The 21579-nt window shown below is 43.4% G+C and overlaps 1 protein-coding gene across 1 annotated transcript in view; it reads left to right on the top strand.

Moving 5' to 3' along the window:
* The first annotated feature begins 329 nt into the window (after positions 1 to 329).
* csnk1da (casein kinase 1, delta a) overlaps positions 330 to 21579 on the top strand; it is a 43715-nt gene continuing 22465 nt past the window's right edge. The window contains exons 1-2 of the mRNA XM_079521558.1: positions 330 to 1157; positions 19274 to 19384. Of these exons, the coding sequence (XP_079377684.1) occupies positions 1082 to 1157; positions 19274 to 19384 (187 nt within the window). The 5' untranslated portion in view covers positions 330 to 1081. The remainder of the gene's footprint in view (positions 1158 to 19273; positions 19385 to 21579) is intronic.

The raw sequence follows: 21579 nt of genomic DNA on the forward strand, positions 1-21579 counted from the left end.
AAACAAAAACAAAGTCAAACAAAATGTAATGCTTCAACTCCTACAACTCCAAGTGCTTATCAGGGTGGGGGTCCCCAGTTCAAATTTGATTTCATTTTTCAAGGGTATTTGTTGTGTTCAATATTGCTATACTGTTTCAGAGCTCCATGCTCTCTCATTTTCAGGTGGGTTGCCAATTTCAGCCAATCAGGAGAGAGTACCCATTCACCAGCCTCAATCTGTATCCTGTGTGAGATCTCTATCCTGATTGGATCAAATTGGTATCCTGACCTAAATATATACCGGTATCTTTCTGTTTAAAAATCTGCTGCTGCGGATAAACAGGAAGTAGGAAGAGACCCCTGCTGTTACTGAACAAACAAACACACTCCATATTACTGTTTGTCAGTCAGAATATAGCGCTTTAACCTTTTAACAAAAAACATTTAGTTTATTTAGACCATACAATATCAACTTTAATAATGGTCTTTGATGAGAACAACGGCAAAACCAAAATGCATACAATGCTTTCTAACAAATCTAACAAGCTCTTCACGGCTATAGCCCCGCCCACTCTCCTCCTACCGAGTCTACCATTGGTCAGCTCTAAGGTGTGACGTCGGCGACGCACGACACACACAGTCAGGCACTTTCTTCATTACAGTAGAGAGAAACAACAAGGAAGGCTGTTCCGATGATCTGCAAAACATAACAAGAGTTAACCTCTGAAATCCACCTTCATCCGTCGGAAATCTAACAGCGATGTTATTGCAAATGCCAAGAGCATAAAATAGACACTTTCACCTTTACGACAAGCTCGGTATTGTGTTACTACGACCCTCGGAACGTTTTAAAACGAGTGGTGAAAGATTTCAAATTTACTGGATTTTTTTTGGACTGGCGCCGGTGGGGGTGCTGATGATCGCACCCAAGACCGACATAAAGGGAAGAATACTGCGTTCTCAGAGACCTTTGGTGTGACTTATTCACACATTTCGAGCAATTTGTTTTATCTTTTATTTTTCCACCTGAACAGTTTTGTGCATTTATTGGAGCTAGCGACATTTATTGCTAGCGAAAAAAAACCATAAAATATCTAACCATGGAATTGCGAGTGGGAAACCGATATAGGCTGGGCAGGAAGATTGGAAGTGGATCGTTTGGAGATATTTACCTTGGTGAGTTTTTTTTTTTTACAGCCAACATCACAACGGCACAAAGAGTGCAAAAGGTCTCTAATGCTAGCATGCTAACTACCTTAGCTGCATTTGCTGTCTGTCTGTTGGTCCACAGGACAAGCTGACAGTCAGTCAGCTGTTCACTGAATCACTGGCTGCTGTTATAGCAACGTTAGCTAGCACGTTTTGTGCCTTTTGCCTTTTAATAGCCGTCTTATTAACCAGGCTTTGTGTGCATGTACTGTACTATACCGTGTGTGTGTGTGTGTGTGTACTGCTGACAATGTGTCTGTATGTATGTGCACTCTGCCATTTAAAAATACCAAATTAATAGCAGATTCTGTGGCTAAGATTCTGTATGTGTCCCAATACCAATTTTCAGATAGATAATAAAGTGCTGTTCATTTGCATGGAGCTTTACTAAGTGCTTGATGTGAGATGATGATCCATTATTATCATGCTGAAAAAAAAACATGTCACAACATGTCTCAGTGTGGGTGGTTTAACAATAACTGTCTAATTAACGTTACTAGGACATGAACAACACTTCTGTCTCACCTAATTTGCTGTTTTGTAAAATTGAGACAATAATGTGGGTCATTATGTAGAAATGACTATTCGGTTTATTTATTTTCTGACCAGGAGTACCCTCGGAGGTGTTGCTGCTGAATACAGTAATATGCAGTAGTAGTAATCTGCAGATACTTGTTTGAATGAAGGGTGCCGTTTTCTTTCTTCCTGATTTGGGAGACATTTGATATCAGAAACATATGTGCTTTGTTTGTCCCTTTTTTTTAATGCATTGGTGGTGATGGTTGAACAGTGGACATGGATAGTTGAGGATCAGACTTGAGGTTTGATGGCAATCGAAGAAAGATATGTTGCTACCATTGTCAATCTGAGAGGCATGATATTTGTCATTTTCCAGCTCGGATTGGGTATCTAGTCATTGAGGTCCTGATTGCGTCCTCTGTCTGGAATCGGCTAAAATTGATCTCTCTTCAAGCTCCAGCAGCATAACTCTGTAACCTATGTGTAGTTGTTGACATTGGATGGGACTTAATATCTCCAGAATTCATGTGTGGCCTGTGATGTAGTTAGTTGGTACCACGTTTTGTAGTATAATCCTAGTTGACGATATATTATGAACACATCTGCTAAAGGCCTATTCATTCATACTCCAGTTTTAGGTGTAGAGGTGGCCACCGAAACGGTGGTTAGTAAAAACAGAGAGATGTGTTTGGGGTGAGCCGCTTACCACCGCGGCGCGACGTCGTCATGTTCTTGTAGTTTTCGGGGGTCAGACTGGTCACCTAAAACAGGAGTATGAATTAGGCCTTAAAATGATAGTTCTGAGGCTCCATGGCTGTGTCCCCAAGACTCCCCGTGAGTCATTCTAGGACTGTAGCATCCCCAATTGCTGCCGGTCAGCCACCTCTTCATTTCCTTTCTCTGTCACAGCATGAGCAGGAAATGCCCACGTCATGCCTTGACGTTATAAATGTATACATTTATAACGTCGTAACTTGTTGTTCCATATAAAAGCGTTAATTTTCCTGATAATGGGCCTTTCTTAGGACATTATACCCATCCATTTGGTTCTATCAACAGACTGCCCAGGGCCAGGGCCACATGATCAACTGGGAATTTGTCATGATTGATTGGCTGTCCTGTTACTCCTGTATACCCCATTGTGCTCCGCCTGGTGTTGGAGGTGAACAGGGGAATCCTACCAAGATTTACATCTGTACAGCTGCACATTTGATGATGATCCTTTTTTTTTATTCTATTTTTGCTCTTTCTCTGTTCTTTAAATCATAATTGTATTATCTATGCTGCTGCTTCATTGTCTGAAGGAAGCCAAACCAAAATAAGCTTTACTCTTATGTACCTGACTGTACACAAGATGTAACAATAAGAATAAATTACAACCGACACCGTAACATCTTGAAACCTTTGTCGCAGGTCTGATTTGTGGATGGGCCTTTCTCTTCTTGGGAGGGTAATGGCAGCTACCTCTAGTCCTTACTGTAACTGCTTTTAAAAGTCTCCCAAACACCTTTTTGCCTTCAAGCAGTTGTGCGAAGTGTATCGAGTATCATCATAATACGGTACTTTAAGCCATTGGATATACTCTACTACGCATTATTGAATCGCTGGGTACTAAGTTACTAACTTGGCAGGTTGGCATCTGATGAACTGAGCTGGCAGATAGTGCGCTTATAGCCTTGTAGGGCAGTAGACTCCTCTGGCTCTATGTATGACACACTGGTATTGTTACCAAGTAGGACATTATAATATGTGTCGCATATCACATTTGTCGTCCTACTTGGAACACCTATTCGTGGGGGAAATGGATATATAGCTATTAAAAGGGCTATTCAATATTGTTCATTTGTCTTAACCCATCTTGGGCGGGAACCCCTTTTGGTGTTAGCATTATGTTATGCTTTAGCTATTGAAAAATAACAGACCTACAAGCTCATAGCGCGCCACCGAGTGGCGCGCTACGAGCTTGTAGGTCTGCTATTTTTGAAAAATCGAAGAACGACTGACATGGAAACAGCTTTTTCAGAAAACTGTCAGGATGTAGAAGACATTTTTTGAATCTGATCTCAGGTCAAAATGGGTTAAAGTACACGGTAACGGATGGAAGTTGGGTCTATACTTTTCTCTTGAGACTGGTGTGGTGTGTGTGTGTGAAAAACATTAGTTTTGTGCCCTCCAGCATGCTTTCAGATGAAGCAAAGCATCACACAGTCAGTGGAATTATTTCTGTCATCGGGCTAGAGGCTAGAAGATTAATAAATGAGAGTAATGTAATCGTCTGTATGCGGTGTCGAAGATGTTTTCCCTCACCTCACCGGTGGTGCTGTAACCTCGCCCCAACAACCCTGCTTTTTGACCGACCAAGGCTATCAAACATGGAACATCCCACAAACAACACATTTTTTATTAGGTGCTGGTGGTATTCAAGCATTTCACTTTACTTTACTTACTAAGCATTTCACTTTCTTGTAATATCCCAATGAATACAGAAACGTTACTCGACGAGCTATTAAACGTGTCATTTTGGAAGACCACAGTAACGTTTCAGAATCTCGGGCCTACACTAACTGCCGGAGAGAGACACACACACACACACACACACATACACTAGTAAGTAACTGTAGTTTAACTTTTGAAGAAAACCTACCCCCGACTCTGTCTCTTTCTGGGCTTTGCAACAGCAGTGTGTGACTGTGTGTGTTCTGTTCTGTTCAGAGGAGACACACTAGTCCCATATGCTGCATCTGGAGGGCTGACATTCACGTGTTCTCTCTTTCCATGTGTGTGTACAGTACAGTACAGTACAGTACAGTACAGTTACTACAGTCCTTGGCCTCATGCCCGAGTTTTTCAAAGCCACGAGGAGCTTTTTTACAACCGTCCCCTTGGTATGATGAGTTGAGATTTGCTTATGTAAGCATTTTATTGTGTGTTCTTGCACCTCCTCCCCCCCCCCCCCCACCCCCTTTGTCTGAGTGGGATTGATGTGATGTCACTATTGTGGCTGTTGCTCAGCGACACCGGGGCACGGGGGTTTTGTTACCCTTCCTTCCAGAACACTCTGCTCCATAAGCAGTTGACCATATTATTAATCACACCGTGGCCATTTTGTTCTTAACCACTTAAGCCCTATATGCTTTGCCGAACCCCCCCCCCAGGGGTCTATCCTCCTTGACCCCTCTTTAACTTTTCCCTCGTCCTCAGATCTCTTGGCAGAAAATAGCCGATCTCCAAGCTCACCACGTGTAGCAACAAGCGAAACGGGGTCCCCCAGGGGTCTATGATGGGCCCTTTCTAACTTTCTCTCTACCGTAAATCTCTTTGCAAGAAAATAGCCGATCTACAAGCTCACCACGTGTAGCTACAAGCGAAACGGGGTCCCCCAAGGAGTCTACGATGGGCCCTTTGTAACTTTCCCTCTATCGTAAATCTCTTTGCAGAGGAGAGCAGACCTACAAGCTCACCACGTGTAGCAACAAGCGGATCTGCAAGCTCTCCGCCACTGTTGTGTGAGATTGTAGATCTGCTGTTTTCGCAGAACGTTTGCCTACATGCCATGATGGCCAGAAGGACACTAGGTTTCAAGTGATTAAATCAATGGTACACAATGACTGGATGGGGGTTCCCACTCTCAAAATTGTATGATCAATGTGATCAATGGCCACATTATTCTCAACACTGTCTTTTTACTGCCTCCCCCCACTGCCTTGAGTGATCTGTGAAGGGGACGGTAACACTAGCACAACCCACTGTGTTATAATTAATTACCCAATCCGTTAAACGATTGTGTGTGTGTGTGTGTGTGTGTGTGTGTGTGTGTGTGTGTGTGTGTGTGTGTGTGTGTGTGTGTGTGTGTGTGTGTGTGTGTGTGTGTGTGTGTGTGTGTGTGTGTGTGTGTGTGTGTGTGTGTGTGTGTGTGTGTGTGTGTGTGTGTGTGTGTGTGTGTGTGTGTGGGGGTGTGGTTACTGGTAACAGAAGGCGCTGAGGTCATTGCTTGGGCTGGCCTCGCTCACTGACTGGACCAAGTTCTTCAATTTTAGTGTGACTAGCAATGCGTCATTCCTACGCTTGTCCCAGTATTTAGGCCTTATTTGCCTGGACTTGCTGGACTATCCTGGATTTGGATACTATGCCCCCCCCCTTGCATACTGGTGGTGTTGTCATGAGAACTAAAGTAAAGTAGTAGGGTTTAAATCACTGTATATGCTGAGATTTGAATGTGGTATACTTAGTGTCTGGTTACGTTTTCAATAATGTGTTGGGATTGAACTACGATTGTATTAGTGTAGGAAAGTTACAATTTACTAATACAATTACAATGTAGGCATTTAGCTGACAACCTTATCCAGAGAGCAACATCTTAGAATGCGTAAATGGTATGAATGAACCCCAGTCAACAACAAACGACAGAGTAAACAGTAGTAGAGTCGAGTGCAAAGAAAACAATGCAGCACTTGAATGGAACTGTGATACCACCGGTTAAACATCAAACCTAGTCTCTTGTCTAAACAACATGCTATCTAAATAACATTCTTTTACGATTTGAGGTCGGGCAAAAACAAATCTGAAGTTGTTGAAACGAGTGTAGCGGTGTCTAAAGAGAAACCGTTGATGCTTTAGTAGTTTATTGGTTACTACGTTACTGAGACCGCACAGAGTGCTGAAGAAGCTCTGCACCTTAGTTATATGTGATTAACCCATTTAGGCCTGACGTCGAAATTTAAAAATTGCCTTTTTTAAAATTTATTTTTTTCTGAGAAACCTCATGTTTCTATATCAGTGGTTCTCAATATTTCATGTCCAGAACCCCAAAAAATATATGTATTTGGCCGCCGACCCCCATCTGAAAATATGTCATTCCAGGGACACCCCCAGAAGCAAAGATTTGAGTTAAAAACGTTTGCTCTGAAAGAATATATATTCAGGGAATGCGCCACATTTTCACGATTTTTCAAAAATAGCAGACCTACAAGCTTGTAGCGCGCCACTCGGTGGCGCGCTATGAGCTTGTAGATCTGCTATTTTTCAATAGCTAAAGTGTAACATAATGCTTGAAACACCAAAAGGGGTTCCCGCCCAAAATAGCTAGCTAAAGCTTAGGTATTCTTGGAGGCTGAGCTAAACATGTGTAATGCTTTAGAACGGTGGTCCCCAAACGTTTCAGGTCGAGAGTCGGGACCCAAAAGAGAGATTAAATGTTTGCACCGGACCAAAGCTAGTGAAAATAGCTGATCTACAGGTGCCGCGTTGCGAGCCTGTAGATTGGCTATTTTCACTACTTCTTAGACAATTGTTTTCTAATTTATGGAATTTCTTGAGTACTGAAATCATTTAATTCTTTAATTTTAGGGAATGCTTTTTGAAAATGTTTTGAAATATAAAATAATGATTAAAAACAATGTAGGAAACTAAAAATAAATGCACCCATAAAAATGGGTCCTGACTCTTGACCCAGTTTTTGGGAACTGGTGCTTTTAGAAGAACACTGAGTAAAGTTGTATTTTTAAGCAGTCCTGCTGCAACTGCAAGTTCTTCAACATACTTTGGCTATACTTTCTCTGTGTCTGTGAGTTCTGATATTATGCAATATGATGTATTATGACTATGTATCCATAACCATTCCAAGGCTGGGCAGGTATACCCCGGCTCTATTGCATTTTGGAGACTTGAAGCTCGCCGCGGAAACCTGCGGCCTGTAGAATGATGTAGTAGTTTGAGGGCGTTGCGTAGAGTGGTCCTTAATGGACAGAAGAGGTTTCTGAAATGTGCCTGAATAATGCGTTTTATATTAAACTGTACAATATACGAAGACATTGAGGGTGGGATAATGAGCCTAGACTAGAACCTTGGAAGAGTAATCTGGGACTGGAAGCGTGGAGGCAAGTGGAGTGCTGGTAAGCTCGGCCCTAGCAACCAGACACCATGTCGGCCCTATTCTGATTCTGGCAGTGGGATGGGTGGATTGAATCCTGTTTGTAAATTGGGGCTGTTTTTCAAATGAACATTTACTAAAATTACTAATCATTTGAATTGGGACCCGGCCGCTGAGTGATTTATGCCCTGTGTTTGGGGCCACCAAATACCAATAGTGAATTTGGTACACTGCTGTATGACGTACTTGCAGCGGTTCCCAAACCTTTTTGGCCATGCACCCCCTGTTACCTCTTGACCTAGCTGACGCACCCCCCCACATGGAAATACAAATTGCATATTAAAGCTATATATTAACTTTATACACACACATATCACATATATGAACCTGAATATGGCATATATATGCAGCATATGCTGTATATTCTTCATATACTTGCCATATATTGGCATAATATGTTACTATATTTATAATAATAATCATAGCACCATTAGCCTTTTCATGTCGCGCACCCCCCTAGGGCCGATTCATACTCCTATTTTACCGCTGTTTCGGCGCTGTAGTGCCGAAATGATTTCGGCTCGTCAGAAATTTTCAGTAGCACCGAAGAGCCGACTTTAGGACGGTACCCGCCCCCCCGAACCTCAAATGACGTCACATTGTAGGCTCTACAGCGCCGAACCGACTTTTATTCGGCTCTAAAATAGGAGTATGAATCGCGCCCTAGAAGGTGCTCACGCAGACGCGCACCACAAGGGGTGAACGCACCACAGTTTGGGAACCACTGACGTAACTGTATAAGACTTGCTTACTAGGGGGTTTGCATGGTGTAGCAGCAGCTGCAGCACTGGCAGCAGCACAACCTACTAGTACAATCTCTTTGTTTGTCCAGGCTAGAATGATGTTTGTTTTAGTTTTATTTTCTCCCCCCCCAAGCGAAGGCTTTACAAGAGGATGAATATATCCTCTTATCAATACATGAAATTGTGATTGTTAGGCGCGATTCATACTCCTATTTTAGAGCCGAATAAAAGTCGGTTCGGCGCTGTAGAGCCTACAATGTGACGTCATTTGAGGTTCGGGGGGGCGCGGGGGCGCGGGGTGCGTACCGTCCTAAAGTCGGCTCTTCGGTGCTACTGAAAATCTCTGACGAGCCGAAATCATTTCGGCACTACAGCGCCGAAACAGCGGTAAAATAGGAGTATGAATCGGCCCTTAGAATTAACAATTTAGTATATTTTAAATGTTTGTCCAGCTATTATACTTTGACGATGGCACATTGTGAGTGAAGGAATCCAGATCCATTGCATGCGTGGCCCATGTGCGCTGCCGCGTTCGCAAGTTGTGGTTTTATTACGACGTGCTATCTGACGTGATGAAACGGTATTTTACCAGTTGGGGGAAAGGAAGGAAGGAAGTGCACATTCTGCTGTCTTCCCCCAACAGAGAAGCACACAGACGGGATCCTGACGATTGGGATGGCCCCTCACACTCACCACGGCACGTTCTATTTGCCTTGGCATCCTGGCTGGAACCAACGGCTCAGCCTGGCCTGGCTAGTGGCGCGGTGGTGTGCCAATAAGGTGACCAGCTGGCCTGCACCACAGGGCTGCCTCGCTGAGAGAGAGAGAGAGAGAGGCATTACTAGTACCAGAGCTCTGACAAGTAGCGCCTCTCTGGAATGGAAGGCATCTGCTCGCAGGTCTGCTTGTCGCAGCCCACCGCCTTCTTCAGTGTTTAGCGTCGCAGGGGATCGCTCGCTAGCATTTCTTTGTGGTTTGGCTCATGCTCCTCAGCTTCTGTTCTCACTTCGCTCGTTCCACTTATAATAACCACTTAAATCCTTTGTACTTAGTACTAGGGTTAGTGCTGCACAGTTAATTGAATAAAAGATCGAGATCTAGACCTGTGCAATCTCATTTTATTGTGCAGCACTAGTTGACTGTCTAATTCTTAGACAATTAGTTACTCTTGTTTTATATTTTCTTGGAAGAAATGAGAATCGTATGAGAATCTCAATTCGTGTGGAGGAAAATCTAGATCACATTTGAGCAAGAATCGTGCAACACTATATAATGCAATTTTAATACAATAGATTTTTTGTTGTTGAAATAACTGAAATTGGCAGATCCGCAAGTTCAATGTTCCACATCTCGTCATCCTGATGCGCTGTGAACATGTAGGTCAGCTATTGAAGATGTTTTTGTTCAACACCGCTGTACGACATACAACACGGTGTCAGTATAAAATACAAATGGGGCTTAAAATTAATCGGTGGAGCAGACTATTGTTGTCTATTATTTGTCTATTGTTCACCCCCAGAATAGGGACGCTAGGGTACATGTGGTTGAAGACATGGCTGCTTTAACCCTCTTGTGGCCAAGCCTAATTAACAGTGGATTGATTCTTCAGCCAGCATTTTTCAAATGTTTAATTTGTCTTTTTAATGCCAATAGAAAAATCCGCGATATACACACTATATCTCATTCTGACGGGGCAAGACCATAGTATTGGGACAATCAGTCCTGATGGTGGCGGTAACGTCACCATTTTGCCGATTCTGACCAAAAGGAGCGAGTGAACGATGACCACATCCGGTTAGGATCAAAATATCCGGCAGTAGCTTTGCTAGTGTGCCACAATGAAAGATGTCCGGAATGCTAAGCTATCATCATATTTTTCATAACTAAGTCAAATTAAGCTCTAATCAAGCCCAAAACATCGCATTTTACGCAGCGATGCATGCGCGATCACGCGCGTGCACGATCGACCGTGCACGCGCGGATTTTCGGCCGGTTTTAGGAAGATTACATCGGCCGTTAGCAAAATTAGCTAAAAAATGCTAAATTTTGCGACAATAAGCTCCCGATTATTGGGAATCAATCGATTACGTCAATTACGTCAGTGGCCATAAGGGATTTATTGATTTCATTACGTCAATTACGTCACTGGCCATAAACCAGTTTTAATGGAGCCTACAGTGGGGAAGGGAGGAGAGATGTGAGGAAGTGCGGCCCGAACACATTTCACCAGGCAGCACATGGTCTTGTTCCAGCCTGCTGAGTCAGTCTCCATGTGATGCAATGCAGCACCCTGATGCCTTCCATAATTACAAAACCTTTTCCATTATTCAATCCACATTGAATGTTTATTAATCACCGTTGTATCTATTTGCATATGGCCGCAGTCGTGAAGCATCACAGTGTGTGATTGGCCGCCTGTTCCCCGTAAGATCAGCAACATTATTATTAACACGACCTAGAGAACTAAAGACTGTAATCAAACACGTTTGCTTTTATTTCGACATCCAACTGGAGGATTTTAACAACTGGTCTGATTTGTGTTCATGGCAATCGAGTATTCCATTCCAGGTAAAATGACCTAATAACTTTGCTTGGTGTATAATTCGCAAAAAATAGCCTATGGTTGATCTTAACACTAATAGACTAAATTCTTCAAATGTCGTTTATGTGCATAGATTCATTGTCATCATGTGGCAGAAAACATTCTGAAATAATCACAGATATACAAGCTCACGGGGACACATTATGATCTTGCATGTTGTCTATTGTCTGCGAAGAGATTTGCTGCAGAGGAGCAAAAGTAGGGGGAACTATCTTTCTAGAGCAGTGGCTCAGGACACCAGTCAATGAAGTATACACTAGGCCTATGGCTTTAAGTGGTTTAGTTGGAGAAACTTCTGAGCCTCTCACTCAGTCTCCCCTCCTCCTGGTTACATAACGTGGCGTGCTAGCTAGCTATGCACTCTCTGTGAGCAGATCCATGTTCCTTCAACTCTGGAGGAGATGATTACACTGACTTCAGTCGTCCAAACAATCCTCCAGCCAGGAATGCCCTTAGCGGGGGGGGGGGGGGGGGGGGGGGGGGGGGGAGGAGGAGAAGGACACCCATCGGACCACGATAGCCTATAGGAGAACGGTGGCAAGAGTTATTCATCTGCACTGTGCACTCATGTGACGGAAGATCCGGAGGGGATCAAAACATTGTCTTTTGTATAGATAAAGTAAAGTAGTTCCACTGGCTGGATCCGCTTCTTTGTTCTTAAGAACCTTTAGCTGAAAGGCAGAAGAGGAACGGCAGCCTTACACCAGATCGTTGCGACGGTTTCCCCCCAAAAAAAAGGGAACCCAGTGAACCGTTTTATTTTTTAGCGGACGGCTTAAGGGTGCAGTTTTGTTTTTTAGCAGTTGTCTCTGATGTTGCATAACTCCCCCAACAGGTCCCTACTTGGATCTGTGGCGTTAACGAGGAGGGAGACTGAAAACAAAGTAAACACACACATGTCACATGACAATGTGTAGGAGCTTACTTTAAGGCCTTGTTGTTGGTTCAGCTTTGTGGAAGTTTGATGGACAGAACTTGCACTCTTCATAAAGCTCAAAGGGACTGTATGTATGGGTAGGTTGAGTGAATCATGATATCCTTCTGGGTTGGGCCAGTCACACGTGACTCTCTGCTAGTACAAGTAAGACGCGCAAACGCGGGAAGCGAACGCAGCTCGTAAATTGCAAAAACAACAATAATAAATAAATTACGCAATTGTTTTTTAAGGTTTTTTTTGTGTTTTTTAAGATTTTTTTTAAGTTAAGTTTCTTTAAGTTTTTCCTTAAGTTTTTCCTTTTTTAAGTTTTTTTTAAGTTAAGTTTTTTTAAAGTTTTTCCTTTTAAACACACAGACAGACAGACAGACATGATCTGCTGGGTCTCATAGTAAATGCTCACTGCGTTCGCAATCACTGCGTTCGCAATCACTGCGTTCGCAATCACTGCGTTCGCAATCACTGCGTTCGCAATCACTGCGTTCCCAACTATCTCCTATTTCCTGTCTTTCTGTACTGTGAAATAAACATTTATGTAATGAAGTAATGAAGAAACCGGAAGTTCCAGACCGACAGGAACGCACCCAGGGTACCGGGCCCGGATCCGGCCAGCCGCCCCGCGTCCGAAACGGCTGAGAAATGACAGAGTTACCGTGTGGGGGTCCCTCTACTGCAGTGTTTCCCAACCTGTGTGCCGCGGTCAGTACAGTAGAGTCTACTGTACTGTGTGTGTGTGTGTGTGTGCGTGTGCGTGCCCAGTCAGTTTAGAGCTTGCAGTCTAACTTTGAAGAGAGGTGGCGCAAAAACAAGAAAAACAACAAATGATAGCCTACTCTGGCAGGCTGGCAGCCCATGTGCATGCAAACCACAGCATGCAAGCCGCCTTTGTTTTCAATGATGAATGAAACCCGTTCTCACCTATTGGCCGGAGATGCGCTGCCCCCCCCCCCCCCCCCCATTCACGATGCTAATTTGTGTGTGTTGCTCTCAAATCTCAGACATGCTTTTATTTGTTATTGTCAGTAGTTAGTAGTAAGAGAAGTAGCCTGCAACACTGCCCTGGGTAAATACAGAATACATATAGGCTATTATATTTAAAATAATCACTATAGGAGAGGATGTTACACTATTCATTATACATGTCTTAAATTGACATTGAGCTTTTTTGTTAAATAAACATTTGACCTTATTTAAGTTATTTTATACCATTTTTGGAACCGAAATAGGGAACCGGAAAGCAGAACCGGAATCGGTACCGGATTCACAAAAATCCTAATGATACCCATCCCTAGCCGCTATATCCCCATTAAGTCTTATTGGTGGGTCCTAATTTTCATCAGTGGATTGATTCAGACTCTTGGACTGTGCTGTGTGTGTGTGTGTGTGTGTGTGTGTGTCTGTGTGTGTGCATACAGTGATGCAATATATTTGCATACGTACTAAACTGCGGTTTAACAGCTTCCTGGTTCGACTTATATGTGAGAGAGGACTATCTGTCTGAGCATGTCTAGCCAGCCATGCCACAACGAACACACACACATCACACACACACACACACGCACACCAACACATTCCCTTAAGAAGTATGCGTACACTCTGCTTTCAAACTACAACACAACACACGGTCCTGATCTGAGGCCAAAAACTTCGTCGTCATGCTTCCCCTGAAAAGTTTAAAACATGTCCTTTTTAGTTTGGCTGTAAAAAAGACATGGTTGAACTTGTTAGTTTTCTTTCAACAACATCGTATTACTTGGCCTTTCCACGTTGGCTACAAACCTGCAGTTTTGCTTGCTCACAAAAACATGCTTTATATCAATGCGATTATCGATTTATGGCTGGAGTCGGGGACTTGGGTGCAGTTGAGGAGACGAGGAGCCGGCAAAGTGCAGCAGCTGACAAACTAAAAATGTCAAAACAATTAGGTTTCACCGTTACCTAATTGTGTAAAATCACACAATTCTCAATAGAGAGGGTATGCGCGTGACAACATCATCATACCCAGAAGTTATGCAGGAACGCCTACTGAGTGGCAAAAAGCTACTTTCTGGCCTCGACAGCCCAAACGAAACAGAAAAGTCCTATCTGATTGTATTAACCCATTTAGGCCTGACGTCGAAATTGAAATTTAAAAAATGCCTTCAAAATCCTGACAGTTTTCTGAAATACCCATGTTTCTATGTCAGTGGTTCTCAAACATTTTCATGGCAAGGACCCCCAAATATATGTAATTGGCCACCGACCCCCATCTGAAAATATGTTGTTCCAGGGACCACCAGAACCAAAGATTTGAGTTAAAAACGTTCGCTCTGAAAGAATATATATTCCAAATTTGTGCCACATTTTTTTCAAAATAGCAGACCTACAAACTCGTAGTGCGGCACTCAGTGCCGCACTATGAGCTTGTAGATCTGCTATTTTTCAATAGCTAAAGTATAAAATAATGCTAAAAACACCAAAAGGTGTTCCCGCCCAAAGTGGGTTAAACGGCGTTAAACGATGCTGTTTAATACAACACCTTGCCACTTGTTTTGCCACTCACGTTATGCATGCGCATACCCTCTATTCATTATGCAGCCCATAGGCTGTTGAAGGAAACAGAATTAATTTGATTATGCTCTTAGCAATTATCCAATTGAATAATTGACTAGCTTGTTAAAAAAAAGAAAGAAAGCATACTGATACTATTTATTAGTTATTAAAAGTGATTACTCGCACCCCTGGAATTGTACTGAAACGTTGTCCATCTCTGGCCTGTGTATAAAGCCCAAACCACATGTTTTAAGCATTCTTTTATAATTTAGCTATTGAAAAATAGCAGATCTACAAGCTCATAGCGCGGCACCGAGTGCCGCGCTACGAGCTTGTAGGTCTGTTATTTTTGAAAATGTGGGTGCAAATCTTTGAATGTATATTCTTTCACAGCGGACATTCTTAACTCAAATCTTTGCTTCTGGGGTGTCCCGTCGAACATATTTTCAGATGGGGGGGTCCGCGGCCAATTACATATCATTCTGGGGGTCCTTGACAAGAAATAGTTTGAGAACCACTGACATAGAAACATAGGGTTTTTCAGAAAACTTAAGTAGAATCGTCCTCAGGTCAAAAAGGTAAACCACACCAACGGTTTTGTCCCGACCCGTTTGGGCTTAAGACCCACTTAAGTCTTACATTGTTGTGTGTGCGTGCTTGCGTGCGTGCGTGCGTGCGCGAGTGTGTAAGGAAGACCTCGCATCATTTAACTTGAGATACAATACAGTGGCCTACATACCTGGGTAGCCAGCCAGCCTAGCCACTGTATAGTTACCATGATGACAGCTTACAAATGGAAGCGCGAAAATAGTGTTTTCTATGCTCGAGGGCCCGGCCCCTCCCTCCCTCCCTCCCTCGGCTGTGAATGATGGTTAGATAATGACATTCGTGGGGGGGGGGGGGCATTTATTAGTTGGACACGCAAGAATCAATGATCTGTAGTGAGCCAGGGTTGTGAGTTAAAGGTTACACATGGAGAAATCAATGACGTGCTTTTAGCCTCTAGCTTTTAACCCTTTATAACCCCAATGAAATTCTAGGCTCCACAGCTGTGTAAAGGTCTGTCCTTAGAGCTGTATTATTCCCTTTTTATGTAGCTTTCCAATTTGAATATTAGTTTGCCCGAAAATAAACGCCTCCAACCACAACGAGAAGAAATCTTTGGCACGGCTCGCTATTTGATGGCGAGAGGTATGAGGGGATTACTTGTAATCAGGAAATGAAGTCAAACAAGAATGTGAACTAGGCAGACGTGGTGGTATTACCGACAAAAATGAATTTTGTGGTGAAAATGAAAACAATCGCCACATTGTCCATTCATAGCAGAACAGTGGACACGACTAGCAGGCTGCTGTAGGGCTGCTATGGGTCCAAGAGTGACCCACAGGACGTGTCCAGTTTAGTTTGAGCCCAGCGAGAGAGGCCAGATGGACGGTTGGACTCGCTGATATTAAACGGCAGGCTTTGCGAGATTACTATTGGTTTTCCGTTAACAGTATGTTTATTAGCTCGTGTTGTTGATTTGATTGCAGTACATAATCTACATATAGTCTCTGTGACTCTGTCTGTGTTTGTTATTAGTCACAACTTAAGCTCTTATTACCGTATTGTCCCGAATATAAGACTACTTTGATTATCAGACGACTGATGACCCCCATTTTTTCATTGAATGTCAAATAGTCTTAGTTATATTCAGGCCAATAGGGTAATACTTTGCATTGGTTCAGTATTTATAAAACCCACAGACCACTTTGAACCTGGCATCCCTATTTTTGGCACGTCAGGCTAAAATAAAATAAAAAACAAAACCTATCAAGTTAAAAGAAATGGCCAAAATAGCTGATGTACAAGATTGTCTATTTGTGCCTAGTGTTGCGTGACACGGACTGTCATACCACACTAAAGTATAAATCAGGGCATTGATTTATGAAAGAAAAAGATGCATTTCTGCCTGACAGCGAGCGACCATAATCATACTTGTCTGATGGCCATAATTAGTGTGTTGTGCAGTAGTGTCTGTCTCCCCTACAATTCCTTTGTGCGAGTATGTTATGTAGTCTATTCAGTATTTTAGCCGTGACGTGAGCGCACCCTCCAGAGATACTTCCGGGTCCTACTTTTGGCTTTTGTGTCCCCATAGAGTTATACTGTGTCCCTCCGTCTGACTAAATCTGAGACTAAACGACCGCGAAAGTCTCATTTTACCGCTTTCCTCGCAACAACAAAGCTACTGGTCTCCCAAAATCTGGCTGTGACACTTGGCTGCTATATCCAGAACAGAACATTAATAATTCTACTCGAGTTGGAAGCATTTAAGACCCATTTTAACCCTCAATGGCTTCCTTTCGGAAAAAATAACGTCATTGTAAAAAGATTCACGCGTTTAGATATTTCTATTTACAATGAGAAGCGGACGGGAGCTGGTGCCACTTGGACCCGGGACGTATCGCAGGACTACAAAATGACGTCTGACTTAAATGCCGAATTTAGAACTAACTCATTGTAGTTTTTCAACAACTGCTGGGCTACTTGGCTGTGCTAGCATGGTTCTATACCGTCCAAATATGACCGCAAATAAATATGACACACGGTGTAGCTTAATGTCAATGTGTTTTTTTTGATGGGGAAGACGAGCAGGGGGAGGAACATGGATTTCTCTGTAGCGAGGCCAGAGATGTGGGGAGAGAATTGGCAGGGTTCTGTTGCTGTTCTGAAAACCGGATTTGGAATAGGAGATTAGTATTTGTATTCAGGAAAGAGGACGAGGATGACAAAGATCACCTCAGCATCCAGAGAGAGGTTGACTGGCAGTGTCCATCCATGCTGTTATCACCAGCAACACAGCTGCCTGGCCTGTTGTTCCTGCCGTGACCCCCTTTTTTCTTTGTCGGCACGGAACTAGGCCTGTCACAATTATTACCTAATCGGACGGATCACTGATTATTTGAGATAATGATCATTCACAATTATTTTTTGCACAATCAATAGAATCGCCTGCTTTCATCTGTATAAAAACTGCAGCATTTACATATTTTAATATTTTCTTTCTCGTAAATGAATGCCCTATCTAATTGATCATACTACCGTGTCTCACACAACTATAGCAGATCCACAAGCTGGGAATTTTGTGCAATAATTTAGACCTGCTACTTTTGCACGCATGATAATAATAATTTCCTCCAGACCCCCAACCGATGGAGACGGTATGCATGTTTTACCAGTCATGGTCTGTCGAGACTTCTTTGTAGTTATTTGTCAAATTGCCCTCTGAAATTTTGGCAGGACAGAAATGTATTTCTTTTTAAATTTACAGTATATGTTTCATAATTGTTTCAATGTTCAATGCCAGAATCATACAATCTCAAATCATGAAATCGTCGTATGAACCCAATTATTCTATGGCAAGTAATCGACTACAATGTCATGATTGTGAGATTTTTGACAGACAGTCCTGGCTATAGGCGCAACCCACTGACTGACTGACGGGGTCAGGCACGTGCCTTTTTCTCTGACCATGAATGCAGCATTTTCTATGGTGAAAGAAATCCAAATGCCCCCCCCCCCCCCCCCCCCCTTTTGGTGTTAGCATCATGTTATGCTTTAGCTATTGAAAAATAGCAGATCTACAAGCTCATAGCGCGCCACCGAGTGGCGCGCTACGAGCTTGTAGGTCTGCTATTTTTGAAAAATCGAAGAACCACTGACATAGAAACATAGCTTTTTCAGAAAACGGTCAGGATGTAGAAGACATTTTTAGAATCTGATCTCAGGTCAAAATGACCTTTCCATGTCATACCCGAAGGCAGCGTTAAAGAGAATTGCATTATTTCTCTCCTGAACTTGAACGCAGCATTTTTGATTTTGAAATGTATGTCGTACACCGCATCTTCAGTACATGCATAAACAGTGCAGGGTCGTGCGACTCGCGCCCCCCCCCCCCCCCCCCCCCCGAAAATAGCTGATCTACAAGCTCTCATCGCGTCGCGCTGTGAGCTTGTAGATCTGCTATTTTTGTTATTTTGGGCCCAAAGGTGCCCTTTTTTAGGAAATTTCAGCCATTGCCTCTCTAACACTCTCGTGACGTCCCTGAACGGGGGGTGTCCCCCCCCCCCCTCCCCTCCCTATTCATGAAGGCCCTGCTAATTGTGGATTTGCCACTGTACAGTTTGATGAAGCAAACCTGTGTGCGCGTCTGCGCGAGCAGCATGTGTGTGTGTGTGTGTGTGTGTCTGTCTGAGCACGCCAACCCTCCTGAACATCTGTGGACGATCCTGCCAAAGGCGGTGGTGTGTGTGTGTGTGTGTGTGCTGTTAATTTGAGACTGTGTTTTAAATGAAGTTATAAATAAAACGTGTTCTCGTGTTCACATTCCAGGTTCACTTGCGAAAATGTCCCGAGCTCGTGTTTCCCCTCCTGCCTTCGCCGTACTCTGCGGGTTGACTGCGGGCGTCGGTGTGTGTGTGTGTGTGTCATGTGACGTGTAGCCTGGAACTCACCTATGCTTTCTATGGCATAGGCAGCTCCCGGCAGGATCCGCCGGGAGAAACTATGCGCAGCTGCGCGACATGAGACTAATTACTTAGAGCGACAGGAGTGTGTGTGTGTGTACATGTGTGCGTGTGTGTCAATTTAACAAAGGTGCAGACGATCAGAAATCAGCAGAGATTGAGCGATGTTTGCGCTACTCTATGCCGAATTGAAGTGGACTCGGACCCAGACTTTTTTTTCCTTCTCCCTGGAAATAAAAACGTCTGGGTTTCCGAGGCTATGTGACGTGTAACGTATTGATGTCTAATGTTTTATGTCTTTACTCCTTTTGCGTAGGTACCGATATCTCGGTGGGAGAGGAGGTGGCCATCAAGTTGGAATGTGTGAAGACGAAGCACCCGCAGCTCCACATCGAGAGCAAAATCTACAAGATGATGCAAGGCGGAGGTATGAGGATAAGGCCCCGGCATAATTTCCTTTTCTTATTCCCCCCCCCCCTTCTATTTTTGCATTGACATGTCATAACCTACAAAAACAAAAAAAATACCTACAATGTATTTAACCCTAATGACAAGTGTGGTCCATCTATCCAGCATATATATATATATATACTATATATATATAGTTCATATCTAGAAGAAAGTAATGGATCTCCATCCAGTCATAGAGGCGTACTGTTGCGTTGCTCTGCGCAATTCATTATTGTGATGAACTATAGTCTCCCTTTCTGTAAACAAGGCTGTGTGTGCAATCTGTGCATGATAACGGGGCGGAGATTGTGAAAGCTGGTGTCGACGACGTCTCTTCACAAAGGTGTTCCTGGAAGTGAAGGAAAATGTCCTCCTTGTTTATTGCAATGCTATCGATTGATATATTTAGAATGTATGTATTAACGGAGCACATTTACGAACATCGGTAAGAAATATGCCAGCTTTTTGGCGAGAGTGATACTTTACGTCCATATAGTCGCTGCTAGGCCCGTGACTAAAACTGAAACATGACACTATACAAAGTATGACACTATACAAATGTACACCTATAGTCTAGTTTAGGGCTGGCAAACAAATCTTGCTTTGAATAATTGTCATCTTTGGGGGGATTACAATCGATTGAAAAACAACATTTTTGCACATTAATAACTATGCGTGGCTACTGCTCAATGTTTTAAAATATCAATGTGGTCTTCGATAAACTGCTCCCAGCCTGCTATGTATGCCGAGTCTGAAACGGTTTTGTGACAAAAAACCATTCTGGGCGGGAACCCCTTTTGGTGTTAGCATCATGTTATGCTTTAGCTATTGAAAAATAGCAGATCCACAAGCTCATAGCGCGCCACCGAGTGGCGCGCTACGAGCTTGTAGGTCTGCTATTTTTGAAAAATCGAAGAACCACTGACATAGAAACATAGCTTTTTCAGAAAACTGTCAGGATGTAGAAGACATTTATAGAATCTGATCTCAGGTCAAAATGGGTTAAGAAAGGGAGTACCACTAGTGTCGACCAATCGGTTAGCAGGCGCATCACAGGAGCGCGAGACACCTCTGCCAACCTGGTCTCACCCAAACACGGTGCAATGGCACGGATTGGCAATTCCGTACAGCGTACATAACACCCCTAGAAAACCCCCCAAATCTGTACATATTACACTGAAATCCTCGCCATACACCGTGACGGCGGGGGCGCTGGCTCTACCGAACTGGAGCCACGAGAGACGCCACCCAGCGTGCAAGTTGCCACGCCGAGCGTCGCGAAGTTCAGTAGAGCCGTCTCGGCGCCGTCCGAGTTGTAAACCCGATAGCACGGAATCGTGAATAATGTCAAACCCCGAACTCACCCAAACACTGTGAAATAGCACGGGTTGTCAATTCCGTACATACAAATACATGTGGAAGCCACGCCTCAAAACAGCAGTCGTGCAATATGTATGGATTTTGGGGGGTTTTCTTTTCTTTTTATTGGTGAGAACGGGCTGCCTCTGCTGCAGAATGGAAGCACCGGAGCACCTCGTGACGATTAAATACCTTTTTTTTTAACCCATTTTGACCTGAGATCAGATTCTAAAAAATGTCTTCTACATCCTGACAGTTTTCTGAAAAAGCTATGTTTCTATGTCAGTCGTTCTTCGACTTTTCAAAATTAGCAGACCTACAAGCTCGGTGGCGCGCTATGAGCTTGTAGATCTGCTATTTTTCAACAGCTAAAGCATAACATAATGCTAACACCGAAAGGGGTTCCCGCCCCAAAATGGGTTAAATGTACAAGTTGATATCTGCGTCATAGTAAACGTAGTAAATACAAATGTTATCGTCTGAGATGATCCAGTAGTGCCTCCTTCTTCCATTTGACTTCTCGTTGCATTTCAAGCGACGTGGCGTCACGTCGCGTCACTGTACAAATCCTCGTGTCTTTTATTCTAGCCCCAGATCCTTTGCTCGAGCGCGTCGCCGTCACACCACACCGCTGTATTATTAACGCTGCACTACTGAAACACTAGCAGGATTAACCCATTTTGACCTGAGATCAGATTCTAAAAAAAAATGTCCTCTACATCCTGACAGTTTTCTGAAAAAGCTATGTTTCTATGTCAGTGGTTCTTCGATTTTTCAAAAACAGCAGACCTACAAGCTCGTAGCGCGCCACTC

This window comes from Electrona antarctica (genome assembly GCF_951216825.1).
Source record: "Electrona antarctica genome assembly, chromosome: 14".
Lineage (NCBI taxonomy): Eukaryota > Metazoa > Chordata > Actinopteri > Myctophiformes > Myctophidae > Electrona > Electrona antarctica.